Genomic DNA, 24,960 nt, shown 5'->3' with positions numbered 1-24,960 from the left:
CTGAATGAAAAAAAAAAAAAACGCGCCAATGCGACTTAAAATCGTTCCGTAGTCACTCAACACATCAAACATGTCTGCGCCCAGGGTGGCTTCAAAACGCAGAGCAAGTTAGCGTTCTAGTCAATATATACACAGCTCTATGATCAAGAATGACTATAGCACCAATTTGCTTTAGGTTTTGAAACCATTCTGGGTGCATCTAATCTTTGTAAAAAGCTTGAAATTTTAAATGGTTGTTGTACTGCTGCTTGCATAATGTGTCTAGTTCTTTTCGTCCTCAAAAGTACGACGAGCCTATGAGCATAACTAACAAAAGTACGTCATGCGATAATTATTTAACGCGCATAGGTCTGTGACTTGACATGGTGACTTTTAAAATGAATTTATTTTAGCGCCAATTTAATACGTACGATCCTGTTCTATGACGAGGCGACTTTAAAAAAGAAATTCTTGCCATCTTTTGAAACAGATTTTGTTTATAACTTTAAATAGGGGAGTGGAGACTCACTGCTGAGCCATTTCAGGTAACCTTATTGAGTTTGTTTGTTTGTTTGACTCACTGTTGAGCTGTTTCTGGAACTGTACAAACACTGCCGTCCTCCATGCCAAAGTAAACCTGCCTTGTCATCTTGATGAAAAGACCCGTCTCTACGACTCCTGCACATCAAAAAGAAGAACAAATCTCAAAACATAATGTTAAAAACGTCTTTTTGTAAATACATTTAATTGAACAAAATCTCAAACATAATGTTAAAACAGATCTTTTTAAAATAAATCTAATTGAATAAGGTGTAATGAATTCCTACCAGGGATCATCTTGATTTGCTGGTTCACTTTTTCCCAGCTTTCAGGGACGGACTTGAATTTCCAGTCCAGGATAAAATTACCATTATCTGTCACAACCGGACCCTGATGAAAGAGAACGATAAACAATAAAATAAAATAAAAGTTTAAATGTACAAATCTAGGAAAGTATTATTATACAATGAGATACAGGGGTCGATTTCACAAAGAGTTAGGACTCGTCTTATCTCGAGTTAGGACGAGCTACTCGTCCTAATTTAGGATTAATCTTAAGGTCTGCATGCTACAGTGCAGGGTTGGGACTCGTCCTAAGTCCTAAGATTAGTCTTAAGTTAGGAAGAGTTTTGTGAAATCGACAGCAGGGTAAAAAAATACCCTATAATCAAACACAGGGCAAGGAAAAAATACATTGTCCTTGAAATTATCAAAATTGTTATGACGAAAGAATAAGCTTATGTGCACTATTATTTGAGCCATCCAATTCAAACATAGTCCCACATACCTTGCAGGAAATACTGTATGTTAAAGCGCCTGGAGCGTCACTGAGCGACGGATATGCACGCTATATAAGAAGCCACTATTATTACTATTATTATTATTCTGATTTGTCACCACAAGCAAAACCAGAAGCTCTAAGTCTGGTGCTCTTGTCCGCTTGGCCATACAAAGGGTCAATATGTACCACAGAGTAAAGCATTCACAAGCCACTTAATATCACCTGCCCAGATTAGCTTGGTGTCGATTAACCCTTTAGTGCACACATGAATTTTATTGTTAAAACAACAAAAACTTTCATTTATGCTATTCTTGATTTTTTTTAATAGCGCCCTCTATTGAACATCACATCAAACGAAAGCTCAACAATTGCTCTAAACAACGGAATGGGGGCGGTATCTATGGGTGTTTTAGTTTTTAAGTTATGACCAATTACATCAAAGTCCAATTTGAACGTGTTTTGGTGGTCTCTAATGACCGCTTAGTCTTAGTGCAAGACGTTTCTCGTTTCCTTTTCACGCACACCGCAGCCAATTCACCGACAGCGTGCGCACCGACTCACCTGACTTATAGTCCACTCACCACCCCGGAGAAACGTCTTGGTCCGTGTGCTAGATTGAGTTATGTGACCTTCGTATACATATTCAACGTGTGGGTAAACAAAATACTACGCATGCGCACAACTGGAAACAGACAAGCGGGCCAGCCTGGTAACTTGCATGCACCCGACGTGTCGAGTAAAAGCCTCGCTGCATCATGCTACGGCGGGAACACGGGGAAATACACACCATGTGCGTTTTGTTGCGCATGCAAAGGCGATCACTGATCTTTATGTTATTATTAATTAGAGATCAGCGGTTGCGATCGATTGTTAGAGGAAAGAAATTGTCAGGGTCAGTCAATGAAAAAATCCTATAACAATATTGCTGACCGCATCGGCAAGACTCGAGGAGTCGAGTGTTTTATTTGCAGATGAGAGAACTTGTAACTTGTATGGGTATATTTGCACATTATTTCGAAAATAATATCCTGCATGGCTATCGGCACTTAACTATAAAGCACAGTTTTGGGCGAAGAGATCACAATCGTTCGCCAAAATTGTCCTCCATTACATGTCACGTCTAATTGTGGCCAAGTGCGTGGGCAAAGGATGTCTGACATGTACATGTACCTTCTTGTACACATGCACACAGTACACAACCGAATGACAACGTGGTGTTGTGGCTGGGCTTCTTATCTTCGCGAAGACGTGTCAAATTACTCATAGGCTTAGATATTTAATAGTGGTCGACCACTGGTTGATTTTGACCAAGCTGTGTGAGTATGATACGGAGGTTTTGGATGTAGTGTTTAGTTTTTTCTGCATAAAAAGTACTTTCAGGCACTGTGACCCTATAATTATTTTTACCTACAAAGTCACCCTTTGGACTAAGACTAAAAATGCCAGAAAATCCCACGTTTGTGTACATCGACCTAGTTTTGTTAGCTCTGTTGCTAAAAAACATCCTCGTTCATAACATTTTAAGATTCCATTCCCCTCAATTAATTGCACTTACAAAAATTTTCAAAATCAATCTTCCCCAGAAACGTATTTTAGGGCAAACTAAAATTCGCACATCGTTCAGCAGCAATCATGTTTACAAAAATTAAAAGACGAAGTAAATGTACAAGCCCTACACACCAACTAACATACAAGGAAGCCTGGCTGTTTCTGGTTGCGTTGCACCGAAGACGTACAGATACCAGACTGTGGGAAATTATGCTGATACTGCTACGTCAGAGTTATGCAGGCCTATAGCGCAGCACGGCATGATTGGAATGTGCTCGGAATTTCCCGAGCGATCAGCACACGGACCAAGACGTTTCTCCGGGGCGGTGAGTGGACTATAAGTCAGGTGAATTGGCCGCGGTGTGCGTGAAAAGGAAACGAGAAACGTCTTGCACCAAGACTAATGACCGCTTTGTGCACTAAAGAGTTAAACAGATGCTGTACTGGTCATGGTTGATTCCGGGCAAACATCTCCGGATGGGCTTGACTGCAAAAGTCCAGCCTGTGATTGTAGAGCTGCCCTCCAAACAGCTGCCCACATCACCAGTGACTGCATTTTCCAGTTGCCATGGTGAGCAGTCACTTAAGGAGCTTAACAATCTGGCTACTCAATGGCTCATTGACACCAATTGTATTAAACTGCCTCTACCTAATGGGTCTACTTGGTAAGACATCTGCTCTACATTGGCAATAGTCGTGGGTTTGAATCCCACCCGAGTAATACGCCAGTGAATTTTTTTCACAGAACTTGGGAAAGTATCAAGTATACAGTGCTAAACACACGTTGGTGTAAAGGGTAAAACCAAATAACATTTCAATTGTATCATTTAATCATAGTTTAAAGCCATTGGACACTTTCGGTAAACAGTAATGTCCAAGGGCCACACTTTGTTTATCACAACTTATATATAAAATAACAAACCTGTGAAAATTTAGGCTCAATCTGTCATCAGAGTCGGGAGAAAATAACGGGAAAACCTACCCTTGTTTCCGCACGTTTCGCCGTATCATGACATGTGTTTAAAATAAATTTGTAATTCTTGATATCGAGAATTGATATTTTTTTAATGTTTTCTCAAAAAGTGAAGCATTTCATGGACTAATATTTCAAGAGAAGTCTTTCACCAATACCTTCTGTAAACCCTGTAAGTTATTTGTAAATCTGTGAACTTTTAATTTTGTTCTGATCCGAAAGTGTCCAATGGCTTTAATGTGAACGAACACATTACATTGTGCCACAATGGTTCATTGTACTTTGCAATAAGTTAACTCACCGCTTTGCTCTTTGCCATCCTGAGTATAGCTTCACCGCCAAACCGTGTAGCGAGGGCGATCATGATGGGTTTATAGGCAAGCGGAATAACCTCAATAGGAACACCTCGATCCCAATGCTCTCCTAGTTGACTGGATTTCTTCCTAGGGGAATGAAACAGTCAACCATTACAGAGCCGAAAATCACTGAATGTGAATAAAAACAAAATGGGCAAACCCGGATACCTACGAGTGAAGAAAAGTAATTATAATAATAATTATATACAAAAATTATGCAAGTCGCCAGACACACAAGGCCTGAAGGCCACTTCAAGGTGTGGGCTACAATTATTTTATTCCAGAGGCTGTTGCCACCCACTCCAAGGGCTGAAACAGGGTTACCCCTTTTACAGTCCATACGGATGTAGGCTTGGGTATCATCAATCCGAAGCCTGGCTGGTAGAGCGGAAATCACTACCTCCCCAATTTTACGTAGTGTTGGATTCAAACCCACACTCTGCTGGTCAAAACAGAGCTTGAATCCGGTGCTCTTAACCGCTCGGCCATGACGCGCCATAATGATCAGGGTTTGAACCCACACCCTGATGACTTAAAGATGCTATGTCAGATTTTTGGACCCAAACATTAAAAAAAAAAATTTTTTTTTAGTGAATGGTATTTCAAAGAGTATCACCCGCTCTAACGAAAAAAAGTTTAACTTTTAATGGTCAGGAACCATTACAAAGATTTAAAAGGTTTCTTATATAACACATTAGAATTGGTCACGTGATATATTGTCGGGATCCCGACAAAAACTAATGTTGAGCACTTTATTTCACTGCTACTAATAATTGGCGGACCTTTTCGAGCAATGGCTCAAATGAAAGCTTGTAACTTTCTCGACCCCCATCAAAATACCTGATTTTAAATCAAAATTTGGGGGTCAAATCGGCCAAAAATCTGACATAGCATCTTTAACCCATCAGAAGTTGAGTCCGGTACAAGTAGACCCCTCTGCCATGAAACTAACATGTATACAATACACAATACTTGCACCATCTAATCCTAGATACAATGACAAAGCAATAGGAGACTTTCCAACGCTAGGCGGCAGCAGACATACCGGGTAAATTTCCATTGTTTACGTAGTTCTGAACATGCGCATAATTCTGAGAACAATGGATTTACTCGGTAAGTCTGCTGCCCTCTATCGTCCCAGAAAGTCTCCCATTGAGCTTATTTTTTAACCACATGAGGCAGAGGGTGCTCTCAAACTTCTTGCTTTTCATCACATAAATGTGATTTACAAGACCCTGTTCACTTATTCCAAAATACTACAAATTACAAACAGAAAATGAGACAATGATACTGCAAATAACAAACAGAAAATGAGACAAAGTTACTGCAAATTACAAACAGAAAATGAGACAATGATACTGCAAATAACAAACAGAAAATGAGACAAAGTTACTGCAAGTTACAAACAGAAAATGAGACAATGATACTGCAAATAACAAACAGAAAATGAGACAATGATACTGCAAATAACAAACAGAAAATGAGACAATGATACTGCAAATAACAAACAGAAAATGAGACAAAGTTACTGCAAGTTACAAACAGAAAATGAGACAATCTGCAAATTAAAAACAGATAATGAGACAAAGTTACTGCAAATTACAAACAGAAAATGAGACAATGATACCGCAAATAACAAACAGAAAATGAGACAAAGTTACTGCAAGTTACAAACAGAAAATGAGACAATCTGCAAATTAAAAACAGATAATGAGACAAAGTTACTGCAAATTACAAACAGAAAATGAGACAATGATACCGCAAATAACAAACAGAAAATGAGACAAAGTTACTGCAAATTACAAACACAAAATGAGACAATCTGCAAATTAAAAACAGATAATGAGACAAAGTTACTGCAAATTACAAACAGAAAATGAGACAATCATACTACAAATTACAAACAGAGAATGAGACAAAGTTACTGCAAGTTACAAACAGAAAATGAGACAATCTGCAAATTCAAAACAGATAATGAGACAAAGTTACTACAAATTACAAACAGAGAATAAGACAATGATACTGCAAATAACAAACAGAAAATGAGACAAAGTTACTGCAAGTTACAAACAGAAAATGAGACAATCTACAAATTAAAAACAGAAAATGAGACAAAGTTACTGCAAGTTACAAACAGAAAATGAGACAATCTGCAAATTCAAAACAGATAATGAGACAAAGTTACTACAAATTACAAACAGAGAATAAGACAATGATACTGCAAATAACAAACAGAAAATGAGACAAAGTTACTGCAAGTTACAAACAGAAAATGAGACAATCTGCAAATTAAAAACAGAAAATGAGACAAAGTTACTGCAAGTTACAAACAGAAAATGAGACAATCTGCAAATTAAAAACAGATAATGAGACAAAGTTACTGCAAAATACAAACAGAAAATGAGACAATGATACCGCAAATAACAAACAGAAAATGAGACAAAGTTACTGCAAGTTACAAACAGAAAATGAGACAATCTGCAAATTAAAAACAGATAATGAGACAAAGTTACTGCAAATTACAAACAGAAAATGAGACAATTATACTGTAAATAACAAACAGAAAATGAGACAAAGTTACTGCAAATTACAAACACAAAATGAGACAATCTGCAAATTAAAAACAGATAATGAGACAAAGTTACTGCAAATTACAAACAGAAAATGAGACAATCATACTACAAATTACAAACAGAGAATGAGACAAAGTTACTGCAAGTTACAAACAGAAAATGAGACAATCTGCAAATTCAAAACAGATAATGAGACAAAGTTACTACAAATTACAAACAGAGAATAAGACAATGATACTGCAAATAACAAACAGAAAATGAGACAAAGTTACTGCAAGTTACAAACAGAAAATGAGACAATCTGCAAATTAAAAACAGAAAATGAGACAAAGTTACTGCAAGTTACAAACAGAAAATGAGACAATCTGCAAATTAAAAACAGATAATGAGACAAAGTTACTGCAAAATACAAACAGAAAATGAGACAATGATACCGCAAATAACAAACAGAAAATGAGACAAAGTTACTGCAAGTTACAAACAGAAAATGAGACAATCTGCAAATTAAAAACAGATAATGAGACAAAGTTACTGCAAATTACAAACAGAAAATGAGACAATTATACTGTAAATAACAAACAGAAAATGAGACAAAGTTACTGCAAATAACAAACAGAAAATGAGACAATGATACTGCAAATAACAAACAGAAAATGAGACAAAGTTACTGCAAGTTACAAACAGAAAATGAGACAATCTGCAAATTAAAAACAGATAATGAGACAAAAGTTACTGCAAATTACAAACAGAAAATGAGACAATTATACTGCAAATTACAAACAGAAAATGAGACAAAGTTACTGCAAGTTACAAACAGAAAATGAGACAATCTGCAAATTAAAAACAGATAATGAGACAAAGTTACTGCAAATTACAAACAGAAAATGAGACAATTATACTGCAAATAACAAACAGAAAATGAGACAAAGTTACTGCAAGTTACAAACAGAAAATGAGACAATCTGCAAATTAAAAACAGATAATGAGACAAAGTTACTGCAAATTACAAACAGAAAATGAGACAATGATACTGCAAATTACAAACAAAAAATGAGACAATGAAGTATTTTGGGCCTACCTGTAGTCTGCTATGACAACGAAGTACTTGGCATTAGATGCAACAATCTTCTCTTGGGTCAGACAACCACTGTATCAGAGCAAAAAATGATTATTACTACATTGGTTACGTTACAATATCAACAATAATAGCATAAAATTAAGCCGAAATTGTGTGTACATATTTCATGTCCATTATTATAACAATAATGATAAACTAGGCCTATCTGGCTAAAGACATTTACTGGTCTACACCTATGTGGAATAGTCCTACAAATGTTAAACATTTATGGAATAAATATCAAACTCTGACAAGGAAATAATAAGAATAACTAAAGCTAAAGTCACCTGGCGTACAGTAGGTGTTAAGAGAGGCATTAAGCATACACTTGATTAATTATGATTTGTTGTATAAATTTATCAATATCAAATCATTCCCATTAGGTATTCAAGGAACAGAGAGAGAGGAAGGAGATTAGAAATCAAGTAACCCAATCAAATATACAATAAACAGTATCAACAGGTGGTTAATAAACATGAATGAGCAAATCAATAAGTAAACAGGTCAACAAGAAACAAGAAAATCATACTTTAAAAGTGTTTTAATGTTGTCTGGAAAAGATGAGTTTTAAGAGAAGCTTTCTAAGTGGGGACATTACAAATATTATGAACGTCTTGCAAAATTCCATAAATGAAAGACAAAAACACAATCACTAATTAATAATAACATACGTGTAGGCCTTGGATTTGAATAGAGCACTTCTAATTGCAAACTCTATTAAAGACAAAGGACACTATTGGTAATTGTCAAAGACCAGTCTTCTCACTTGGTGTATCTCAACATACATGTATGCACAAAATAACAAACCTGTGAAAAAGTGAGCTCAATTGGTCGTCAAAGTTGCGAGATAGTAATGAAAGAAAAAAACACCAGTGTCACACAAAGTTGTGTGCTTTCATATGCTTGATTTCGAGACCTCAAGTTCTAAATCTGAGGTCTCGAAATCAAATTCGTGGAAAATTAACTATTTCTCGAAAACTACATCACTTTAGAGGAGCCATTTCTCACAATGTTTTATACTATCAACCTCTCCCTATTACTCGATACCAAATAAGGTTTTATGCTAGTAATAATTATTTTGAGTAATTACCAATAGTGTCCACTGCCTTTAAGTCTATGTGAAACATTTAAAAGAGCACCAAGGCCAAGACACAAGGGCCAACAGAGGTCATGGCCTCCGTTGGCCTCCATAAAAAACCTGACAGAATCACTGATAAAACAGTAGACACAGTACTATCTGTCGTTCAAAATCCACAGTCTATTTCAGTGTTCTTACTGAAGGATCCTAAACAGTCACGGTCCTTTTGTATAGGATCTACTTTCAAACCTGCGGGGGGAAAAAGCTGTAGATAAAGCATGCATCAAAAACACACACAAAATATAACAACAAGGTCCATTACAGGGTTTACAATGTTCAATACACAAAATACAATATATATAGTTCATGAAATTATGTTTGAAATCATCAGGAGTGGTGAATTCTTGTTTGGGGGGGGGGGGGGGGAGGAGCAGGGGTGTTAGGGGAGAGGGTAAGGGGAATGCAATTAAACAGAGGTAAACAGATCTTTGCAAGATCTGTTGAATGGTGGTCAGTAGACCATTTTGAAGTCAGCTAGGTGCCTGTAAAATACCTGTAGTACAGAAGTTGAGATAAATAACAAACAAAAGTATTGAAAACGCAATTTATGCAAAACACTATTTTATATGGTGATGTTGTCCTCACAAACAAATTTGCCAAAAGCCAGGACAACAACACCACTTGAGATTACATGGATATCTACAAATAAGCACAGGAACAGAATTGTGTCATTCAATCTGTGAATGGTAGACAATCAGAAGGAAGCAACAGGAAAGATGCAAAGGGTTATTAACCGTACAGGGAAAATTAAAACCTGAAAACAGAAACCAATAGCATCAAATATGTGAGACTTGTCACCAATCCCTTTTGGGATTTTAGCTGTGCATGTTTAATATGAACACCCTCGGCATCATGGCCACACCTAGGCGACTAGTGAAGTTCACTACCTGAATAGAAGCACTTAAACAAGCCTCGACTAAAACACAACTATTTATAAAAAAAAATTCATGCTCGTGGCAGAGCAATAAAAACCCTCAAAGTTTACCACACAATAGCGGTTGGGTGAATGACGTTTGTTTGAAGTTATTGACTGTCAATCGTTTTCGGAACGAACACCCGGCCACACAGAAAAACGTTTGTACATAGCCGACGCCTGTTGGACCAAAAGCTAGACGCATTGCGGCATTGTTGGAATGAAAGCACGATCATGGGGAATAAACACGTTGCAGCATTGTTGGCATAATTGGACCGTCTTGGGGATTGCGGCATTGTTCGAACGAAAACACGGTCTCAGTGTCTAAATAGCCTTGTTTGGCCGCATTCTTTAGTAAGGATTCTTCATACAAAGACCGTTGATTTGAACTGGACAAGAAGGTATTTTTTATTTCACGCAGTGATCATTAAAAAAAAAATCAATCGTCAGCGGACAAGGCGCACCGAAAGATAAGACGCACCGATGTTTTTGGGGTCTAAAAAGTCAAAAGGAAAGGAAAATACGGTAACCAGGTAGTTGAAAAGCGGTAATCTCAACTGGACATCGCAATCAATAGTCGTGACTTGGACACTAGTTGCCCAGGCCTTGTCATGGGTATTGAACTCAACTCAGGTCAAATGTCAACGGTCAACTCACCCTCCTCCTTTAATGAGATTGAGGTCAGAGTCTACCTCATCGGCACCATCGATGGCGACGTCTAACTGAAAATAATTAGAATCAATAGTCAGTGTCATTAAATGATTTGTTGATAACATTTAAGAAGAGTTCTGAAAGATTTGAATAGATTGAACTACATCACGAGATGGTTTACGAGAGGGCCTTTTGAAAGGTTACAGGATCTGATGATGGTTAACCCTCCTACTATCTGACCATTCAATATCATCCACTGTGGTTTTGAATGAGAATACGCCAGCCTGTAATATAGTTCATGCAGTGAATGTGTTTACATAGTACAGAGTCAACCCTCCTACTGTCTGACCATTTATTATCATCCACTGTGGTTTTGAATGAGAGTACGCCAGCCTGTAACATATCATGCAGTTAATGCCTCTGCACAGTACACAGTCAACCCTCCTACTGTTGAACCATTCAATATCATCCACTGTGGTTTTCAATTATTAACTATGCCAGTCTGCAGCATGATAATGTGTATGCATCTACAGAGTTCACAGTAGACCCTCCTACTGTTTGATCATTTAATATTGCCACCGTGGTTCAGAATGAAAGTAGATAAACTATGCCAGACTGCAATACTGTGTGGTGAATGCACAATGCATCATAATACACACTTGTAACTACATGACACAATTAGCTCTTTCAACAGTTGTGTCACCATACACAACCCATACAGTTGCATTATTTAAATCGTTGGTCAACTCGCTGAAAAATATTCCAAAAGTAGGAGGGTTTAATATGCAGGCCCGTTTGCTTTGTTTATGAAAGGGCAAGGACACCAAGGCATTTTCTCCTGCATAAAGGGCACCCTATGAGGAAATTGTAAATTTGTACGGGAGCATTTCAAGGGCACCAAGGCAATGATCAGGGGGCATGGAGGCAATCGCCTTCATTGCTCTGTGAAGTATCATTCCTAAACTTAAGAAATAATTAAAACACGAATCTCTACAATACCTCTGGTGTTCTTTCCAGGTCGCTCAATATGAGGTTATTATTTACAATCAGCTGATGTGCTTGGAATGAGGTGGGTACGCACTTCACAGTTAACTTCTCCCCATGGACACGTTGTGCTGAAAAAGGAAAGGAATTTATTTATAGATTTGGCTGTGGTGCCAGTGTCCGTTTTTTAATAAAGCTGGTTGAAAACAAAGCGGAAATTTCCCTTGAAGTGCAATTATAATCCAAACCAAAAAATGCTGGCTTAAAGCCATTGGACCCTTTCGGTAAACAGTGTTGTCCAAGGCCCACACTTTGTGTACCACAACTTCTATATCAAATAACAAACCTGTGAAAATTTAGGCTCAATCGGTCATCGGAGTTGGGAGAAAACAACGGAAAAACCCACCCTTGTTTCCGCGCGTTTCGCCGTGTCATGACATGTGTTTAAAATAAATCCGTAATTCTCGTTAACGAGAATTTATATTGTTTTGCTGTTTTCTCAAAAAGTAAAGCATTTCATGGAATAATATTTCAAGAGAAGTCTTTCACCATTGCCTTCTGTAAACCCTGTAAGATATTTGTAAATCTGTGAACTTTTATTTTTTTTTCTGAACCGAAAGGGTCCAATGGCTTTAAATATCGCGATGTATTTCCTAGCTGAGACATCTTGTACCCCATAGGTTTGGAGTCAAACCAGAAGAATAGGTCTTTAGAACACCTCTCCTATGCTATGACTGTCTCTTCTACAACTTTCACTTGGAGTTTGAAGACTGATGATGTCAAATTTCATTAATCGCGATTATATCGAATATCGCGATATATTGTCGGCGATATATCGTGAATAAAATAAATTAATATAATGAATAGGGTAGATGGCCTTAGCTTTCGATCCAATCCGGACCTTCTTCGTGAATAAAATAAATTGATATCGCCCAAGCTTACTAGGCACTCCATTTTGAAAACTTAAAGTAGCAAACTGGCATATAGGAATGAGTGACCCACACGTGTCACTACACACAGCACTGTAAGATGGCCAGCTGATAAATCTTTTAGATAACTCATACCTAATCTCTCCACTGCATAGACGATGGTTGAACCGCTTCCCACACCTATACATGAATTATCCTAAAGTGAACAAGGAAACAGGAAAAATCAAATGTTGATGAGTAGCATGACAAATTGTTAATATTTATGACAAATATTATGAGTTTTAAAAACTGTCATGAGCGTTTGACAAGTTTACATGACATTATTGACCATGTAGGGGGCCTATGCCTCGTTTTTAGAAAGAGCAAAGTCACCAAGTCATTTTCTCCTTGGTAAAGAGCACCCTTTTATCGGCATTTCAAGCAAGGACACCATTAGGCAATGACCAGGGGGCATGGAGGCAATCGCCTTTGTTGCCTCTGTGTTGTTGTGACAAAGCATCAGGCCTGCAAAATATGAATAAATACCACCATTTTATGAATAGGCCTATTATGACAGTGACATTGAAAAGTATATGAAGAAATGACAACCGCGATAAACATTTGAAATTTTTACGAATATACAACACATTTTACATATGAAAACAGTTTGTACAACTTATTTTACAAATATTTATGACAGTTTTTTATGAATATGACAAAATTTATGAAATGAAAACAAATTTCATACATGAATATATATAATATACGACACATTTTCATAATATCATGATATATGCACAAAACATGAATGAATAATAATCACTGAAGAAATTCTTAACATGAGAAAATTAAAGTAAAGATTAGCACTTGGTAGGAAAAAATGAAGTTCAGTCAGGGGTCAAACAAAAGAGAGAAGAATGCGAGAAATGCCAAATTCAACAACAAAAAGAGCATGATAAATTTTAATTTCATAACTTAATAAAAAATAATAAAAATATGCAGATAATATATTATAATAAATAAGTTTAAGTTACGACTGTTCTCACTAATTTCAAATAACGATTCATCAATGAAAATTAAAGGTTAACACGTTCTCGTTAGACTTATTCATATAATACCTTAACATGTTCATCAACGGCAGCATAAGCAGCAGATTTCTTGGCCATTTCAGTCAGGTCGGTCGGAGTGGCTGAACTCATTTTGCAAATTGATGTCCAACCTTTTAAAGTCAAACAAGAAGGGACGCTCTCCACAACCTTTTCAGCCGAGTTTCTGCAGCAAAACCTACTAATTTCGGGGTGAAATTTTAGTAGTCTTGGAGTCACTGATAGTCGCAACATAAATGTCTTGGGTAAAGTGAAAGTTGTCAAGAAATGTGAAAGGGGGAGGTTTTTCGAGCCCACGTGTTGCTCTGAAAAAAAACCTGCAAACAACACACACGGAAGTGTTTGTTTCAGTCTGCAGAGGAGCAGCGCGGGTAGATTTAAAAGTGCGCCCTCAAGAATATGACGTCAGCTCCAGCTGTTTTTTCTTTCGGCTATTGACTGGGCAAGATGGCGGAATCAATTGCAGTACAAGCGTGTAGAAAGCGAGTGGACGATTCCGTGACTTCCATGGTCAATGACTTGGACCAGGAGGCTTTTAGACAAATGCAGGTAGATATTGTGGAGATGGTTGAGGTCCATTGTTGTTGTTTTGTGAGTTTTGTTCGCTGGATGGCAGTGATTGACTGTCTCCCGGTGAGGCGTTGTGCAACTGAACTAGCGGCGTCTGCGACCTCTCTGTGACCCCGGACCGGCCGGGTCGCATGCTACCGCCGGCCGGGGGTCACCATGCCGTGGGTACAACCTACAATTCAATCATGTGCCGGTGCCGAGTTTTGACTTTTGAACCGTACTTTGTTTGTCCGGTTTATTAGTTTTTACAAATACAATCCAAACAGAAACGGCAGAGACATAGAGTAGAGTAGAGAGAGTAGAGGCACATTGATGGTTTTGTGGTGTTCAGAAAGAAACTAACTAATTTATTATAAATAAGGTTTATCGCGAATAGCAAAATATCAAGAGCTGTTGAACCCACACAAAGTATAGGCGATGCATGAGCGAGTTGTCCATGACAACATACACTGCGGTTACTTCTAGAAACTATAATAAATAAGGCTCCCCCGTGAGCCTTATTTTAGCCAGCCATAGGGGTCTAATATTTTGGGCTACCTTAACGAACGGTAACGCTATCTGTTTTTTTTAACGATAGGGACAAGGATTGTGTTTGTGGACGCACATTTGAATGCAAACAATCATAACAAATTGTCATAACTTGCAAAAATGTTGACACAGTTTGTGGAAAAGGCCTTAATTTATAGCTCCTTTTATTTACATTTATAAACAAATACTAAATTAAATGTGTTTTTATTAACATGCCGACAACAAACTGAGCTATCTGGCCCTTTGTTGGCGGTCTCCCTATTTAGAATTAATATATTGTATTATAGAAAAATCCTAAGTAGGGAGACCTATATTAATCATTACACTATATTTTATTTATTAAAAAAATTTTTTTTTTTTTTGGGGGGGAGAGGGTGTGTGAATGTTAATTTAAAAAAGTAAACATATTTATAACCAAACAAACTTGTTTTTGAAGGGTCTTAACATCTTACTAACGGTTGGTGTGTAAATATAAAGGGTGCTACTTACTTCTGCCGTGAACAAAAAACATGAATGAAGTTAATATGTATATTTTGGTTTAATTTTTCCTTCAGAAAAACATGTATTTGCAAAGTGCTAGATGCTGTGACAACACTCATGCTAGTATGCCCGAGGTGCAGCAGTGCATCGAGAGGTGTTCCCAACCATTGCAAGCTGCTCAAAACTATATGCAGTCTGAAATGAGTGATTTTATGGTAAGAATTCAAATGGCAAACATTTATCTTAATCTGTTTATTTCTCTTCTTAAGAGTGCCAAACTGGACACCATTTCAGCAAGCAACTCTTTAGATGTAACAATCGATGCAGAGAATGACTTTTTTTTATTGCTATCAATGATACAACAAAACATTTGCTAGCTGAAATGGCTGGCACCCATGCATATTTTACATTCCAACAGTAGAGCCTTTAGCCTTGTTTGGGGCAAACTTGCATTAAAAAAAAAATTAAAAAAGGAAAAAACATTGCACTATGGCGGCTCGATAATTGTTTATGTAAAGCAAGAAAGGTTAGAAAGGGCAATGAATGGAGTTCCCCTGTTTGGGAGAGACAAATCTCATGCGTTGTCTAAGTTCCACTCGCATATCATCCACTGCTATTGTACTAGGAACCTTTCGGAACATTGTGACTTCAATAAAACATTCAAAGAAAACAATACATTGGAAAAGCTCTCCTTGTAAGGGCAGGTGTTTGTCTCTTTGGTAAAGGGTACTTCTATGAGGGGAACAAACAATTGTTTAGAAGGGGCACTGAGGCAATGACAAGGGCAATTGCTTCTGTGAATTATCAGACCTGTAGTCTATATCAGTGTGTCTTGAGAGAGTTGGGACAAACAGAGACCAGTTTTATTCAGTCGCGTGGATGGTGGATTCCATTTTAGGTCCAAATGTAGCACAACCCAGTGGGCAGACAACTCTGGCCCACTGTAATTGCCAATGCAGTTTTATTATTGACACAAAATAGCTTCTTATTGCAAGTTGTTGCAACTCTGTCAATATACAGATGGTCTACATAGAACAATTTGTATTCAAGATTGCTAACAGCAAACAGGAAGCAAGACAAAATTCAAATTTTCTTTTTAACTGTCTTTAATTTTTCATGTGACTTCAGGACAGATTACAGCGATGCGGCATGCAATGTCAAGACAATGTTAAAGATCGCATCCACCCGTCTGCATCCCCGCTCGAGGTTGACAAACTCAAAGGGGAGCTGGAAAATTGCGTCATTCAGTGCGGAGATAAACACATCAGTCTGCTGCCCATTATGAAAAAAAGAATGTTAGAGAATCTATCAAAGTATCGCTGATTGAACGCCGGGTTTCGGAGATGGGTAAAAATTAAAGATGCTGCAGTAGTGTGGAGCTTGGTTCAGAGTTCCCCCGAGATGTCTTAAAGAATGTGCATGTGATTAGATGAACTGTTTGGTTTTTCATGGCAGCTCAAGGTTTGGGTACTTTCACATGGCAATGGTTATTTCATTTCTGGTGACTGAAAGATACCTTTTAGGGTCAGGGATTGAAGGGGGTGAGGTTACTTAAGCACTTTCACACTACTTTATTTCCCGGGGTTGCCCCCAACGGAATAACAGCCGGCCTTTTCACACTTAGTCGCTTTACCCCTGGTCTGCCCCGGCAAACTGGCATACCCCGGGGAATAGCCACCCCTGCACTGTAGAAGGAGTAAGCGGTAAAATCCGTGGGTACTCTTGAAACGTGCAGCCGGAACCCTGTGGAATAGGGGTCCAAGGCGGGGACAGTGTGAAAGTGCGCTGGGGTAACTTTTGGTTACAAAAACACTGGGGGCCTCCCCAGGGCTGTATTCCACAGGGATAAGGGATACAGTGTTCAAAGGGCTGAGAATTGCAGGCATTCTGGTTCTTCATTCGGCTGAACTTGTATAAATGTCAATTTTTTTTAAATAAATTCATATATTGGGTAAACAAAAATTAGTCTGAGGTTAACCAAACATTGACTTGTTTCAACGAACATATAAGTATCCTTTGATATAAGTATCTTTTCTGTGAAAGAGCTCATCAGTTTTGTTTACTTACACAATAGTTTGTCAATAACTTCAACTTGTGTCTTCCAATGGTGGCTTTGAAGAAGCTTTTATGATTTGACAAAATTTTGCAATGCAAAATTACCCTAACTATCCAAACCCTTCAAAATCCAACAGCATACATGTATTTTGGTTGATTTTGTTGAATTTTGTTGGACTGAGGACTGCACTTGGAAACTGAATGCTCTACATGGGATCAGGCATACCACCATAATCAGAGTCCAACAGTTTGGGTGTTGAGTTACTGAATGGTGTTTGACTGAGGACTGCACTAGTAAACTGATCATGCTTTACATGGGATCAGGCATACCACCATTACTATTCAGATATTTAGTTATTTTAAATCCATTATTAGTGGGGGTTTTTTTTTGGGGGGGGGGAATCAAATGTTGTTTTTATCTTTTATGTCATTTTTTGTTTTTTAAGAAACATTCTACTGCAGGTGTAGTTGTACAGTTAAAGTGTGCCCAGACAGCACCTGTAACTAATAATATTGTGCAATTATTACAATTAAAAAGCTGCAAAAGGCCAGTTTCTTACACATGTTTTAAAGTAAAGTAGGTGATAAGTTAATGTTCTTGGAATGTATTAGGTAGACTTGCCTAGTGTATAGTAGTCTTAAAATCAAGTCGATAATTGACGGTAAAGGGAAGGTACACTATTGGTAATTGTCAAAGACCAGTGTTCTCACTTGGTGTATCTCAACATATGCATAAAATAACAAACCTGTGAAAATTTGATCTCAATTGGTCATCGGAGTTGGGAGAAAATGATGAAAGAAAAATGAATTTGTGTGCTTTCAGATAGGAATAAAAGACTTCTAGCGAGAAGTCTTTTATTATTTTAGTGAGAAATTACCTCTATTTCAAAATCTATGCTACTTCAGAGGGAGCCGTTACTCAGAATGTTTTTACTATCAACAGCTCTCCAATGCTCGTTACCAAGTCAGTTTTTAAGTTAATATTGTTTTGAGTAATTACCTAACGTGTACCTTCCCTTTAAGCGCGGTGTAGTTACGGGGACGGTACACACATCCTCAATCCCAGTATGTGTGTGAGTCAGTGGCAATTACCAGAGCTGCCACGCGCTACCTACAATCGTTGCATGAATGTATAATCACACTGTGACTGTTGCATGAACGGCAGAATGTGTATTTGTAACAGCTAGGCAGTGCCTAACGACTTGTCATCAAGTCTAAGTCTATAGCTGCCAGTTCCATAGACTGATTAGACTTTCTCAAGTCCTCTGAAGAAATCCACGTCAGACAGAATATGAAGTATGATTATACTTTTAAAATTAAAGTATTATTATTTTAATTGATACACAGATTGTTAAATATGTGCATTTGTTATTGATGATTTTAAACTTAATATTTTTACCTCTTTTTTGTTAACGAGGTAGATTACCAATCAATTTGATCAATGCTTTTCAGACGGTTAAGAAAGACTATTTCTGACCTCAGATTTCTTCCTAAAGTTGATGGGTTAGAACCTATGCCCAAACAAGATTTTAAAAGATTTGAGAAAAAGCTTATATTTATTTGCACACACAAAACTCTGCCAATAACAAGTGTCAGTTATTTACAAACTAAAAATGTTGGGATAGCAACATTATCTCATGTCCATCAGCCATGTACAAACACTTTTTGCATGTGTACATGTACAGTTTGTATTGTGTGCAATGTCTTCAGCTGCAAAAGTTTTTGTATATTTTTTTCCGTTTTGAAACAGCATCATGTAAAAATTCATTTACAGAAAAAAAATTCTTTACATTCGGGCCATTCAACTTTAAACATTTTTTTGTTACAGTGATTCTGTATGAATTCTAACTACCTCATGGATGACAAGTTACTGGGCATTTTATGCATTGCAGACAAGATTTTCATTAGACTTAAATTTGATTTCTGATTTTTACCCTCAGATCATGACATTTTTACTTAATAACAATATGATTAAAGGCGGTGGACACTATTGGTAATTACTCAAAATAATTATCGTCATAAAACCTTTCTTGATTACGAGTAATGGGGAGAGGTTGATAGTATAAAACATTGTGAGAAACAGCTCCCTCTGAAGTGACGTAGTTTTCGAGAAAGAAGAAGTTTTCCACGAAATTGATTTCGAGACCTCAAGTTCAGAGTTTGAGGTCTCGAAATCAAGCATCAGAAAGCACACAACTTTGTGTGACAAGGGTGTTTTTTCTTTCATAATTATCTCGAAACTTTGACGACCGATTGAGCTCAAATTTTCAAAGGTTTGTTATTTTATACATATGTTGAGATACACCAAGTGAGGAGACTGGTATTTGACAATTACCAATAGTGTCCACTGCCTTTAACGGCCTGAAATTAAAGGTATCTGAAATAAATTAGGAGTGTTTGAGTACAAGAAACTTTTCTATGGAAGATTTGTAACTGTATGCAATTTGGGTGTTGGAGTTTTAAAGGGAATATGAAAACTTCATATTCTTAATATGGTATTTAAAATGTAGATGGATAATGAGAAATAAATAGAGAAAAGAACTCTTTCTTGTGTGTGTTATTTATTTAGTTGTAACTTTTTATTATTACAGTTAATTTTTTTTATACAAGCTTTGACAAGACACTTAAGATTTACAGTGTGAATCATTGACTCTAAATCGGCAAATGAAATAAAGTTAGAATTGGTGGAAAATAGCAATAAAATCGAAAAAGTAACAAACTAGAACTTCAGTGGTTTACTTACCAGTTCCAATGATGGGGCGTAATGAACCTCAAGTGATTCTGGTCTTGGATCCTTTACGACAGACACTTTGAGAAAACTGCCTGAAGAATTACTTGGTTTTTCAATCAAAATTAAATTGATTACACACCGGAGACAATATTTATGATGTTTTTGACTAACCTTACCATGTTAAGTTTAAGCCACTGTACTACAAACAACTTTTTCTACTCCTGGGTGAAGGGAAGCAATTACGGGACCATGACTTGATTGAGGTTACGAATAATGTGTTTATGGCCTGGGTCCAAGCTCGTACCAAGACGACTGGGCCATCAGGAAACAATGTATGATCTTCTTGACTAGTACGCAATTAAATAGTTATTGACATCAAGTACAGGTAATACATTAATTTCTTTATAAGAGATGTTAAATTTGCATCGGGGATAAAGAATATTAATTTTGGTTTTTACCCACACACCGATGTGTGTTAGCACTGTATACTCAGTACTTTCCCCGAGTCCTGTGAAAAAATATCACAGGCATGTTACTCGGGTGGGATTCGAACCCAACTAGACTACCGAGGTTGCCAGTGCAGCTAGAGGCAGTTCGATTCCTATGTTTTGGCAGCGGGTACCGCAACGATATAAGAGATGTTAAATTTGCATCGGAGACACTGCTCTAGAATTGCAATGGTCATGGGTTCGAATCCCACCCGAGTAACATGCCTGTGTTATTTTTTTCACAGGACTCGGGAAAGTACTGAGTATACAGTGCTAACACACATCGGTGTATGGGTAAACACCAAAATTAATATTAATTTCTTTGTCAAGTTTCATACTCGCATCATCAAGAGAAGCTTGTGACCTTGCACTACATTACAGGTTTGAGGTTCGACTCCAACCAGAATCATTTGGAAATATTTTCCACAGGTCTAGCAACGCATCATGCATTATTATTTTGACCCTTGCCAATAAAATGCTCCCACATTGCAATCAGATAGAAGTGCGTTGAGTAAACAGTGTTACACTAACTACACTAACTGGACCTTAAATTTGTCTGTGCGAGAATTACGCCAACTTGTCAAATCTTGATTAAGCATGATTGAGTCACTGTACATTACAATATTGCACATGCATTCTATGATGCTAACATATAAAAAAAAGATTATCATTGGCATATTTGTTTTTTCCATTTTTCTTCTTAAAAAAATGTGTTGATTTTCATAACAAAATCATGAAACAATATTTATTTAAAAAAAAAACGTATTTTTGGTTATTGTTATCCTCTTGCCTGCCATACTCTTCCTCTAAAATCGAGCTCAACACAATCCACTATTTATAAATATAACTAAGCACATTTTCTAAGCACAGACCAGACCCAAGAAGGGTTACCAGCCAATATGCCATGTGATCTGTATCATTTTGCCTGGTTCCCATCTAACAGGAGAATTTAGAAACCCAGATTACGTCCCTTCTGCAAAGCACCCCTTGACTTAATAGTTAGCAGGGAATATTTTGCTCCCATACATACATAATTTTCCCTTTCCTTACCATACTCGATTTAGTCTACGACACTCGCACCCGTTTTCCTTACCATTGATGACTTTAGACCAAGCATACAAACACAAAAGCACTCAAGTTTGAGTGCCAAGGCCATTTGTTTTTTCAGCTGTAGTTTTTTGCCATGTTCGCCCTCCGTACTCAAGCTTACCATCATTGGAAAGACCGAACTGGATCTTTCCAAATTGGGAGTGGAAAGATCCGAAATGCCAAACAGCTATGGAGTGCCATTTGGTCGTGTACCAAAAAAGCTTGAGTTTACATATCAAACTCAGGAAACAAAGGCCAAGAACTTGGACATTTCTTGGCTGATCTCACAATGGTTTGTTTGTTTGTTTATACAATATAGGGAATTCAACAAGTAAAACATGTTTTGTTACTTACTCTGCTGTAAAACTCCATCTTCAAGGAGATAGTGGAGTTTGTAAAAATGGCTTTTGAAGGAAACCTTTCTGTTGTGTAAGAATGTGTGCTTCACGCTTCAGTGGCCAAACCATTCAGTCACCAGTGAAAGACAGTGGACACTATGGGTAATTGTCAAAGACTAGTCTTCACAGTTGGTGTTTCTCAACATATGCATAAAATAACAAACCTGTGAAAATTTGAGCTCCATCGGTTGTCAAAATTGCGAGATAATAATGAAAGAAAAAACACCCTTGTCATACGAAGTTGTGTGCTTTCAGATGCTTGATTTCGAGACCTCAAATTCTAAACTTGGCCTCGAAATCAAATTCGTTGAAAATTAGTTCTTTCTCGAAAACTATGTCACTTCAGAGGGAGCTGTTTCTCACAATGTTTTATACTATCAACCTCTCCCCATTACTCGTAATCAAGAAAGGTTTTATGATGATAATTATTTTGAGTATTTACCAATAGTGTCCACTGCCTTTACGAGAGGGTTGACATTCGACCAGAGCTACACTGCCTCCATCATTATTTCCTCCAGTTTCTTCAGCATCTTAGTGAGTTGTTTCTGATCGAGACCTCAAATTTCGAGACCTCAAATTCTAAACTTGGCCTCGAAATCAAATTCGTTGAAAATTAGTTCTTTCTCGAAAACTATGTCACTTCAGAGGGAGCTGTTTCTCACAATGTTTTATACTATCAACCTCTCCCCATTACTCGTAATCAAGAAAGGTTTTATGATGATAATTATTTTGAGTATTTACCAATAGTGTCCACTGCCTTTACGAGAGGGTTGACATTCGACCAGAGCTACACTGCCTCCATCATTATTTCCTCCAGTTTCTTCAGCATCTTAGTGAGTTGTTTCTGATCGAAGGCCGGGCTGCTCCGCTGCTGCAGATGAACCAGATTGCGATACTCTAACTCCTTGCAGAAAGCTCCCTGCTCAACGATGCCGTTCAGAATCTCCTACAAGATGGAAGATGCAGAGTTAAAGAATCTCAGTTTAAGAGATGACATGAAGGACTTGAATTTTGAGACAATCTTCGTGTCTCTCAGCTCAAAACTATAGACCAGAAACACTTTATTAAGACCTTAAAGATATTTTAACTAGTTACATCTAGTTGGAAATTGAAAAGTTTACATACATTTAAATAAATCTCTAAAAGAAATTGTCTTTGGAAAAACAGTAGACTGCAGGAGTTGTTCTCTTGTGGGGTTCTCTGAGGGCCATTCAGAATTGTCAAAGCTTTTAAAAAATGTGATTTGTATCGAAATTTTGGATGGGTGGTTCAAAATAAAAATAACTGCAAATCAAAATTCTTTTTGAAGAAGTGGGAGGAAAACCAGCACTATTATGCCCAGCTGGCCAGGATCGTCAATTGCATTCCTGATTAAACTAAACTACAAAGTAAAAGTGTTTTTTTTTCAGCCAGGTAAAGCCATTAAAATCTACTGATGTTGGAGACCTTTGCACTTAAAATTTTGGGGTAGGTACATTAGGTCAGGCAATTTTGAAAAAAAAAGAAAATTGTGGGTGTCAAGCACGGTTTAAACCATCACAAAACTTAAGATATTCATACCATGCTACCACAAACCTTTCTCAATCAGAGAGTATGGAACTCTGGGTAGCAGCAGACTTACCACATAAGTCTGTTGCAACCTAGTGTCCCCAGAAAGTCTCGCATTGTATTTGGAAGGTTCAAAAGCTACTTACATCTGTGTTTTTGTACATGAGTTCATAGTAGTTCCGCGCATGGTCTAGATCGGTCTCCCTGGACATAGTGATATTAGTCAAGTTCTGCTGCAGAATGAAGATGTTTCTACACCTGTAGATTCAGAGAACAAATTTTTATCATAAATAACTTAAAGGGAATGGACCAGCTTGGTAATTACTCAAAATATATATTAGCATCAAAACTTACTTGGTTATGAGCAACTGAGAGCTGTTCATGGTATAAATCATTGCGAGAAACCGACTCCCTCTGAAGTAACGTAGTTTTTGAGAAAGAGATTATTTCGCACTAAATTATTTGAATCTGAAAAAGACTTCAGGCCTGAAGCCTGTCTCAGGCATCTTAAAGCACACAAATGTGTGTAACAAGGGTGTTTTTTCTTTTATTATTTTCTTGCAACTTCGATGAGAAACCACATCATTTTGTGTTTTACCGGTTACAAGTAATTTATCTTAGAGTCCCACAACTCAAATAGTCCACTACTTCGGTGATGTGTGAGATAAATAGGGGAGAAATCTAATAAGAAAGGTGATAAGAAATCAACAGACCCATTCCATTTTTGACATGGTTCACAGGGCACTGGGACACCAAGTAACAAAACAGAAACTGTTCGTCTGAGAAGGGAGAAACTGTGGATAAGGCGCCTCCAGACCATTCAACCCGCATGGTCTGTATTTCATCTATCTCCACTTGACTGCTTCTGCCGTCGATTTCACAAAGAGTTAGGACTCGTCTTTTCTCGAGTTAGGACAAGTAACTCTTCCTAGCTTAGAATTAATCTTAAGGGCTGCATGCTACAGCGCAGGGTTGGGACTCGTCCTACGTCCTAAGATTAGTCTTAAGTTAGGAAGAGTTTTGTGAAATCGACGGCAGATACACTTATATACCTGTTCATGTGTTTTGTGTTGTTATTTAGCCTGTGAGAAAGACTCTGCTAGGGTCAAAAGGTCAGGCCACTTTTGTATAATACCATAGGTCCTTTCGGTTGGTAAGCAGTTTGCAACAGTTATTCTATTGTCTCACCAAATCAAAAAGGTAGATATTTATTAATGTCATATTTGAGGAAGAAAAGGTAACAAGATACCGTGTACGTACATTTTCTTGATTCCGTTTTCGTTTATTCTCTTGACGTACTGGGCACTGTTGATCAGGATGAATGAGATGAGATGACCAAGACCTTCAAAGACGTACCTGAACAAGTAATTAATCCGATTAAATGAAGATTGGATTAGATTAGCTTCAATATTGTACCTATAATCATAGTAATCAGATTAGTTTAAGAGAGGATTTAGATAAGATAAGATAAAATAAGATATGCGAATAGATGTCTAAAACTCTTCT

At 37.4% G+C, this 24,960-nt stretch overlaps 3 protein-coding genes across 6 annotated transcripts in view; 1 reads left to right on the top strand and 2 right to left on the bottom strand.

Moving 5' to 3' along the window:
* Positions 1–51: 51 nt before the first annotated feature.
* LOC117295110 (ribose-5-phosphate isomerase-like) lies at positions 52–13,929 on the bottom strand. Its single transcript, XM_033777676.1, has 8 exons — positions 13,580–13,929; positions 12,618–12,678; positions 11,569–11,684; positions 10,576–10,640; positions 7,829–7,897; positions 4,123–4,264; positions 807–909; positions 52–657 (listed from the first exon to the last, which is right to left on the bottom strand). Exons 1-8 carry the CDS (start codon positions 13,799–13,801, stop codon positions 557–559), a joined length of 879 nt encoding a protein of 292 aa, XP_033633567.1. The 5' UTR covers positions 13,802–13,929; the 3' UTR covers positions 52–556.
* A 20-nt stretch (positions 13,930–13,949) lies between these two features.
* LOC117295111 (protein FAM136A-like) lies at positions 13,950–17,010 on the top strand. The gene is made up of 3 exons (XM_033777678.1): positions 13,950–14,116; positions 15,220–15,360; positions 16,274–17,010. Exons 1-3 carry the CDS (start codon positions 14,015–14,017, stop codon positions 16,466–16,468), a joined length of 438 nt encoding a protein of 145 aa, XP_033633569.1. The 5' UTR covers positions 13,950–14,014; the 3' UTR covers positions 16,469–17,010.
* Positions 17,011–22,296: 5,286 nt separating this feature from the next.
* Positions 22,297–24,960, bottom strand: part of LOC117294811 (exocyst complex component 4-like) — a 33,203-nt gene continuing 30,539 nt past the window's right edge. For 2 of the 4 annotated variants that reach the window (XM_033777342.1, XM_033777345.1), the window contains 3 exons: positions 24,715–24,810; positions 23,601–23,712; positions 22,596–22,852 (listed from right to left, as the gene is read on the bottom strand). In XM_033777342.1, the coding sequence (XP_033633233.1) occupies positions 22,694–22,852; positions 23,601–23,712; positions 24,715–24,810 (367 nt within the window). In that variant the 3' untranslated portion in view covers positions 22,596–22,693. Of the gene's footprint in view, positions 22,446–22,595; positions 22,853–23,600; positions 23,713–24,714; positions 24,811–24,960 lie in introns of those variants that run through there. The other 2 variants (XM_033777343.1, XM_033777344.1) reach the window with 2 other exon arrangements.

The sequence above is a fragment of the Asterias rubens genome, chromosome 9, assembly GCF_902459465.1.
Source record: "Asterias rubens chromosome 9, eAstRub1.3, whole genome shotgun sequence".
Taxonomy (NCBI): Eukaryota; Metazoa; Echinodermata; class Asteroidea; order Forcipulatida; family Asteriidae; genus Asterias; species Asterias rubens.
Note: the sequence above shows the minus strand (reverse complement) of the source record. Positions and strands in the feature narration are given on the sequence as shown.